The sequence below is a fragment of the Dermacentor andersoni genome, chromosome 3 (assembly GCF_023375885.2).
Source record: "Dermacentor andersoni chromosome 3, qqDerAnde1_hic_scaffold, whole genome shotgun sequence".
Lineage (NCBI taxonomy): Eukaryota > Metazoa > Arthropoda > Arachnida > Ixodida > Ixodidae > Dermacentor > Dermacentor andersoni.
Window position 1 is genome coordinate 17819270 of NC_092816.1, and position 8751 is coordinate 17828020.

The 8751-nt window shown below is 50.4% G+C and overlaps 1 protein-coding gene across 1 annotated transcript in view; it reads left to right on the forward strand.

Moving 5' to 3' along the window:
* Positions 1–7918, forward strand: part of LOC126520045 (uncharacterized) — a 183606-nt gene extending 175688 nt beyond the window's left edge. Inside the window, exons 11-14 of the mRNA XM_050169216.2 lie at positions 435–497; positions 3046–3129; positions 3895–3981; positions 4518–7918. Coding sequence (XP_050025173.1) covers positions 435–497; positions 3046–3129; positions 3895–3981; positions 4518–5290 — 1007 coding nt within the window. The 3' untranslated portion in view covers positions 5291–7918. The remainder of the gene's footprint in view (positions 1–434; positions 498–3045; positions 3130–3894; positions 3982–4517) is intronic.
* The last annotated feature ends 833 nt before the right edge of the window (positions 7919–8751 follow it).

The window sequence follows — 8751 nt, forward strand, 5'->3', positions numbered from 1 at the left end:
ATCATTAAGAAGAGCATGTGCACCACCAATTCGGATATCAACATGGCGGCACCCGTATTTGCCTGTGACGAACGTGTACACGGGTTCTGCACTGTACCACGTACAAAAGCTTTCACACGCAGAAGCTTACAAACGGCACAGCTCAGTTCATTGTGCCATACGGCCAGTAAGCCAGACGAAGGAAGAACCATCGCGTTGACATGTATGTCATTTACGCCAGAGCGTCCTGTGAGAAGGTAAAGTGACTGTGTCTAGGTATAAGCTTGTCTCAACATTTAAAAAATACGGCTATGCTTTTAAACACGCAGATTGTTGACAGTTCTAGCAATGCACTCATGCTACGCGATTGCAGACATATTTGTTAGCTTGAAGAAGCAGTTGATTGACGAAAAGCTAAGTAAAAATGTTTGTGTGTGTGTGTTTGTTTGTTTCAGAACTGGACCCATCTAAGATGCCGCCAGCGACTGAGGAAACTAGTTATACTCTCTACGGACATGGTGAGCATAAGGCTTGCCCAACAAACTTCGGTTTCGAAACTGTGGGCCTGCCCAGTGCTAGATGGCCTGATGGTGCACACGGTTTATCTCTGGTCTAGGAATTCAGTGTAAAATTTACAATGTATCTAGCTGATGTCTTCACCTACGACTACGCTTACGAAAGCGGGCTTCCCCACACAGAGGCTCTTCTTGTAAAGAAGCCAGCTGTGCGGAAAGCGAGGAAGGAGCCTCGTAGCGTACGCATGCACGCGCCCAGGGTCAGGAGTTTCAGAGGCGCGCCCCTTACATTCTGAAAGAAAGCTTTTAAATGCGTAAGCATTTCTATGCCTACCCAACGAGAAAAGCCGTCCGCCCGTCCGTCCGTCCGTCCGTCCGTCCGTCACGTAAGACGATCGCTTTCAAGGTAGGACCCGCAGCAGCTAACGAATTGGCCTTCGTGCTGCCTCTCACTTCGGTGCGAACTAAGTGGCAAGAACACAGCGCACACAAAGCTATCAGCATCCGGAGCACTGTGTCCCCATCGCAGATTGCCTTGAAGATAGGGCCCGCGCGGCCTCACCATACGCAGCCACCGCCGGAGTACGGTTGATCACGGTTAAAAATGGTTCGCATCGAGAGGAGACAGCGTCATTGACTACGTCTACGTACAAGGTCTACCAAACGTGAAACTGTTCAATTGCGTCACGTACAACAGCACACAAGGGCCTGTGTGCTGGCTCCACGAAGTAGCATCATCATCCAGACGTGCCATCATCGAATGTGAAGATAAAGAAAAAGCGCGACAAAACGAACCAATCAAGATACAGTATACATAATAAATGTTGTATACATTTGCTTCGTTTAGAAAATATCCCTCGTCATTTCATGCCACGTACACATCCTCTGGAAGTTAGCTATAACATGAGTGAACATTGCTACTATTCGTCTCTACTCCATCGTCGTCTCATGCTGGTCTTAGTTAACAATAAGTTAACGTGCAAGTCCAGAAGCGACGTAGATATAACTGTAGGAAGGAGGGAGGAGAATAGGCAGTTTCAATACAAGAGAGGGGTGAGGGAGGGGACGTGAGAAGGCAAGGAAACGGTACTACAATACGATGGCGGTTGCGGGGAAACTGGATAAGCTTAAGATCAAGGCACGGTACAGTTCGTTGCTGCTATTTCTGAAAAATAAACACCATGCAAATATGTCAAGCGGACAAACTACTCAGGGCGTGCAGAAGTAGAGCCGCGTTACTTAAAGCGCACCGCAGGGTCCAGGCGACAATACGGAAGCGGTCGACTGTCAAATGAACATTTCTGTGCCCGCCGCAGCAGCTTTGCTGATATGGCATTGCTAGAGGCCGTGGATTTGATCCCAACCGCGGCAGCCACATTTCGACGGGGGCGAAATAAAAAACGAGCGCGCACTGAGATTTTGGGACACGTTAAAGAACATCACGGTGTCAAAATTAATCCTGAGTCCGCCACTACGGTGTGCCTCATTATTCGATTGTGGTTTTGACACGTACAGCCCGATAATCTAATTCAAGTTTAATGCTTCTGCCACCATGCGATGTGCCATGTGAGGCAATGACTGTGCTCAACCCTCTGGAGGTTATGAAATATGGCGCTCAACAACGTCTCAATAAAACACCTCTTCCTGTGTGCGCTGTGTACTACGCAGACAAACAGCAGTGATGCACGCAAGGTAACGTTTAACATCAACTCACCACTCACGTGTTAGACTAAACGTTGAAGAAATTAAGCTTTAGCCGTCAACATCACCACTAATTATATTCAACCAAAGCATTCATCACGGAAAGCCTCGCTTACATCGATTCCCACAGTGCATAGGATCTGCAGAATTTTTTTCTCTTTGTGTATGCGTTTGTGCATGTGTGCGTGTATTTTTTTTTTTTACTCGCTGCCCTTTGAACACTTGACGCAGTCATTTTATATTCACCCACGCAGTAACATTAAAATCGCATTTCTCCATTAAAGCAAATTATATAGTTGATGCACCAGTTCACTTACGCTAACAAAAATAAGGCTGAAAGTGTTCGTCGCCAGCCCTTCACCGCTAATGAATCTCCACATGTTAGAGAGTTTTAGTTTAGGGAACGCAAGCGGCTTACGTATGCAAGAGCTAGGGGCCACACTACTGCGCATGCGTAGACCCCTACGTCTGACTCTGCGCATGCGCAGTACCGTCGCCCCTATGTTCCTGCGTACGCAAGCCGCTTGCGTCCCCTAAACAAAACTCTCTATTAACGCGCGCGCGTTTGCACGCACACATGCCCCCCCCCCCTTCACTCCCTTTCCTCCTCCACACACATACGCAGAGTAGCCAACCGAACACTTCGTCTAGTTAACCTCGCTGCCTTTCACCACTTGTTTTCCTTCCTTCCTTCCTTCCTTCCTTCCTTCCCCTTCCTTCCTTCCTTCCTTCCTTCCTTCCTTCCTTCCTTCCTTCCTTCCTTCCTTCCTTCCTTCCTTCCTACACATACACGCTCGAAGTCTGTCAGGAGGTTCGTTATGACTGACGAATTTTGCACTGCGTTTTCCAGCTCCACCTCCCCGTGTCGTCGAGGCCGAGTGCCCCGTGTGCCCGGACTGCCCGTCGACGCACGAGTGCTCCCCAAGCAGGAAAGGTGCGTCACATAGCGTCGCGCACGCAAAGGCACCCGAGACAAGTGACTGCACAGAGCGACAACAGGAGCGAGTACATATGCGCTTTGTATGTAGAGGGAAAAGGGAGAGGAATAGATAAATTGTAGTCCGTGCCAAGTTACATTTTAAGACATTTAACCCGTACATTCGGCGAATAAGGCCCCGAAGTCAGCGCCATATTCATCGTATGTTAACGTATGTGCTAGCAATCAGCGACGTAAACGCTGCAGGATTTCGCAGGTGCGTCCCAGCGCTCAGCAATGCAAGAATGCAAAGTAGAGAGGACAAATATGCGACGCAACAATTCACTGTCTTGTTGCGGCTGCGAAGGGACGCGCCGCCATATCCATTAACGGAGTCGGGCGCTCAACGGTGGAAACATGCCGACAGACCGAGCAGCGGATGTGACGACTGTCACTGCATACGATCGTCAAAAGCGTTGGGAGGAGGTAACGCTACGGCAGCGTCTTTGTTGTCGCGATTTAGATGGTTTAATGTTGCGCTGTCGCTTTGACTAACACTTTCGAAGAACATTGAGGCACAGTTCATTGTTGTACCGGGAAAAACTTGCATCGAGTTCTGCATGTTTAGCTACTGTAATCAAAACCAGACATGTTTATATCTGAAGCGAGAACTGTGAAATTTATGTGAACTGGTACATTAAAATATGGCATTTTTTTTTTTGTCATGCTCTCTTCTTTGACTATGCTAACTTTGTTATTATGCTGCATTTTCACGTTTTACAGCAGGAAAACCTGGCCTCTTCAATGTTGAAAGCATAGAAACAGTCTACAATAGGTCCCACTGGCTCCCGCTGAAGCCGCGTGATACAGGTGAACAAGTACATTTGTTGTTTTCTTGTTAACGTCGAATCAAAATTATGTGCCTCCTGAACATTTACATGCTACACAATTACCCGCCCTAGGACTGCGGGCCATTCCGGTTAGAAATAAGCAATACGCAGCATACTTCTTTCACTGGATGTTCTGACACTAAAAATTGTCTTGTTTTCATGTATGCCTGTTATGTGTATTTTCTACGCTATATATGTGGTGTATAATTTTGTTTGTTACTGCTGAAACTAAAATGGTGTTAACGTGTTTCTTGTTGGGAACCGCAGAAGAAACGATTACTGGCAACGGTAAAAAAATGTAAAGGGCGGTGCGAAATAGTTTACATGAAGCAGAAAAGTTATTCTCTAGAAAGAACCTGCAAGCGCAAGTGAATGAATTTCTATTCGTATCACGTAGTTTCTATTCTGCAGGGAACGCTGGGAGCTCTGTTGTTCCGAACCTATTTTCTCTTCTGAAATGTGACACCTTTTTTTTCTCTCTCTCTTTCTTTACCGGTGGTGTTACGACGAGCGTAGAATGCCGTGCGAAGCGCCGCTACCTGGTCAAGGTGGGCAAGCCGGTGCTGTTCCGCCACAACAACGCCTCGTGGGGCGCCTGGATGCGCGACTCGTTCAAGCGCGCCTTCGACGCCAGCAAGTTCTGGGTGACGCTGGACGGCGACCGCACCACGCTGCTGGAGTACGTGGACGGCCACTTCACGCGCCGCTACTCGCTGCCGTACGCATTTCGCGGCAACGCGCAAGTGGTGTACAACAACTCGCTCTTCTACCACCACGAGAACACCGACAGCATCGTGCGCTTCGACCTGGGCAACAAGTCGACCGCGGCGCTGTCACTCTCGCGCGACTTCTCCAGCAGTCGGCTGCTGTACGCGACGCAGCACAACGCCATGGACATCCTGGCCGACGAGAACGGCCTCTGGGTCGTCTACGCCAGCAGCAGCACCAACAACACGCTCGTCGTCAAGTTCCACGAGCGTGCCATGCAGGCCGAGCGCGTCTGGAACCTCACGCTCGACCACCGCACCGTGGGCGAGATGTTCATCGTGTGCGGCGTCCTGTACGCGGTGAACAGCGTCAGCGAAGCGACCACGCGCATCGCGTTCGCGTTCGACCTCTACGAGGAAGAGGCGCTCGAGCTGGCGCTCAACTTCAGCAACCCGTTCCGCAACACCTCCATGGTGAGCTACAACCCGAGCGACGGCGCCATCTACACTTGGGACATGGGACACCAGCTGCTGTACCCGCTGCTCTTCGCAAACTCCACGTCGTCGCACGCTGCCAGTTGAGTGGTCGTGCCCGCCGCTGTCCTGCTGCTCGCCTTCGCCGCCGTCACTCGCCTCTGACCGTGGCCTTGCCGGCCTTCGAGCCGCGCGGACGCTACGCAGGGCGTGCTCGCCTCGTTTTCACCGCGTGGTCAGCGCCGTCAGCAAACCGGTCTGCGTTGTGGCTACGAACGTCGCGCCAACGAATGTGCTGTTCCACTGCGTGACGCCGAGGAGCTGCCCCGCTGTGTTTTCCATACAATGCCGCACTCACTGTTCAGTGTCAGTTTGTGTTCTAGAGCACTGAAGCTATTCGTGCTCGCCCCGTCTTAACTACGTGTTGTTGCGCCAACAATGGTCGTGTGAGAAAAAGCACCGTTCGCACCTGCGTCGCCGAGAAATTAGGTTGTGCTTCGCATTTCATGTAGTCTTTTGTTCAGTGCGACGTTTTGTGCTGACTGACGAGACATCTTTTCCCGATTAATGCGAGCGGCCGCTCAGGGCCTGTCCCATACTGACGTCGTAGGGGGCTCTTGTTGCATCCACGATTGAAGCGCTTGTGAGTTCCCTGTGGTATCTGCGACAAATAGGGAGCAATAATCTTGTTTGCAAAGTTCCGCAGAACGTGATGGTGAAATCAAGTCGATCGACTTTTATTCTCCTGTCGCCACACAGCTGTGCACAGTGTTTACCACAACCAGTGGACCGCGGCGCTTCGGCGCTACTTCTACGATACGATGTCATAAATGTCACTTCGTTTGATATCATTCCTAACTCGGCGGAGTCGTTTCGAAGAAGCTCGCTGCAAACGCTTAGTCTGATTTTGATGATGAAACGGACTGACTAAGACGACGTAGTGAATTTAAGTTTCTGTATATAAGCTGTGAAGAAGACCACAAGCTGATTTTAATCCGCACAGAGCCGTGAAAAACAATAATTAATCACTGTTTATTTTTAATTCCCTCTTCCGCTCTGTAAATGGCACATGCACGCAGTTCCTATAATTTATAAGGAAAATAACTATTTTGCCAGCACTCATTGCCCTACTCAGGGGCGCTCGGTATTTTGGTCAGACAAGTTCAAGTTTCGCAAAGTTTGACTACTTCACCGCCTGTCATCCACGAGAACACTGCACATGGCGTTTTATGCTGCCTACCTCAAAAGTTCGTTATTACACTCGAATAAAATAAAACGACAACACTAGAAAAATTCTGGAAGAAGGAATGTAGCGTACAGTCTTCGGACGGGCATGTCATCTAAAGCGCTAGAAGCGATTTCCGAATAGACTGCTTTTATAAGCTCGCACCAAAGGTGTGTTTCCCGTTGGAGAGACTCGAGAACTGCTGGAAACGACGTCGCGTCCGAAGGCGCAACACGATGTTTTGACAAGGCACAAGTAGTTTCTGTCCGGTCGCATGACAGCGCTCGTTTCTTCGCGTTCCTCACAACAGTACCCCCTCCTCTCACACCGCCCTCCACTTTCTTTCGTGCTTCTCGTCTTCTCTTCTTCTGTATGCGCTGCAGCTAGGTCGAGTGCTTCTTCAGAGACCCAAAAAGTAAGTGAAGACAGAAGATAAGCGAAGGCCATTGAAAACGGCCGCTATCGAACGGCCGCACTAGGTTCTGCACGTCGAATGCTTCCCCTACCCGCGCACACGGTCGGCGTTTTTGTGTTCGCGACCCGAGTTCGCCGCCGCGTCCGCGTTCAAGCGGGAGCGCGGAAGGTTGTAAGAAAAGCGGGGCAAATAAGTCGGACCGTAAGCACGGAAACGCCTCGCAGTAACGTCGTAGATCTACTAAAGTGCACACATCACGGCCTCGCCGGATTTTTTTTCTCTCTCTTCTCTCGCACTCTTTTATTTTCCGTTTCTAAATTGAAGAACGTGCTCGGAATCCTTTTCTTCTTTTTACCCGTGCCCGGCGCACAACAGGTTTCCGAGGCGCGTGCGTCTCCGCCCGGCGAGGAAGCCGGTTATCGACCGCGCCCCGCGGGGTCGCGGACGCGATTGAAAGCCGAGCACAAGAGGACGACGCCGCGCAGCGCTTGTCTCACTCTCAAGTGCCGCGACCTCGGGGAGCGATGTAAGGGGAGGAATAACGCGATTCAACTGCGAAATCCGGCGCGAGGACGCGATCTCCCAAGCGACTGATTCCCTTCTCTCCACGCGCCGCCGACGAACAAGAAAATTGAATGAACCAAGAGAGAGCAAAGATCATAACAGAGCGAAACGCCACAACTCGGGCGAAACCAAAACGAGATCAGAGGCTGCGCCGAGTGTGCCGAAAAAGCAGTTCTAAGCGCTTCTTGCGTGCCTCGAGAGCTTGAAAATTGTTGCCTCCTTGTGCATTCTTTTGTTCGTTCTTTTGCGCGTATACCTGCTTCAGCTGGCACCCTTTCTGAAAGCGTCTTCCAGATATGTCTCTGCGCGCAGCGTACGCTCGAAAGCTGTCGTCAGTCGCGTGCACCGCATTAATCTGCTTCTGGCCGCGCTGAGCTTGTTTGGCTCCCTTCCTCCCATTTGTGTGCCCGAGAAAGTGAGTAAAAAAAGGAGGGCAATCACTCACCTATACGTGGAATGTTCAACCGAGCGAGCGACGGCACGCGTTTTGTACACTGCGCAATAAAACGAGTGCTGTGTTGTTGTTCGTGTTCGTCGTCAGCGTTTGTATCACTCTCTCGATATGCGAGAGGTGTGCAGGACAATTCTCGCCAGGTTACGCAATCATCTCGCATAATTAACCGGTAGCCCTGAACTCTTTGCGTTGCTTTCTTATGTGCAGCGCCACAGGCTCGTACGTGCAGCTATGGCTTGTTGGCTGTAGTATTCCATTGCTAAGCGCAAGGACTCGTCTGTCGTGGTTAGCATGCTGCCACAGATAATAGCACGTCATTCTCTCTTCACCAGTCGGCCTGTAGTTGCACTACATTGTAGCGTGACGTTATGAAGCTACGACAAATCGTCTTCCCGACAGCTGAACCCTTGAAAGTTCAACAATGTTGTTCTTTTTCTTTTCTTCTTGCGTCCGTGCGGTTGCACGCCTGCCTTTCAGTAACATGAAGTCTCGTACCGCATGGAGAAGTCCATGCCCAGAAGTGATTACGCCATTATTCCAGCAGTTTGACTTGGAAGGAAAGACGTTGCTTCACAGCCCTCAGTCCCCTATCCCTACAAAAGAGCCTTCCACAATAGCAGCAACAACAACACCCATGGACTTGTCCACCATGGACTTCTCAAATTGCGGGGCGGCTTCGATGCCACCTCCTACATATTAATCAACCTCGATTTAGGTGTATCATCAGAAGCCAACAAACACTGACACCAAGGACAACATAGGGAAAATTGTGCTTAGTGTAGAACCCTTGGAGTGTTAGCCAGCGCCACCACTCACAGACCTTGGCGGCGGACGTGGAACGTCCTTTTGTAGAACCCTGGGAGTGTTAGCCTGCGCCACCACTCACAGAATCGGGCACCTCGGTTAACACC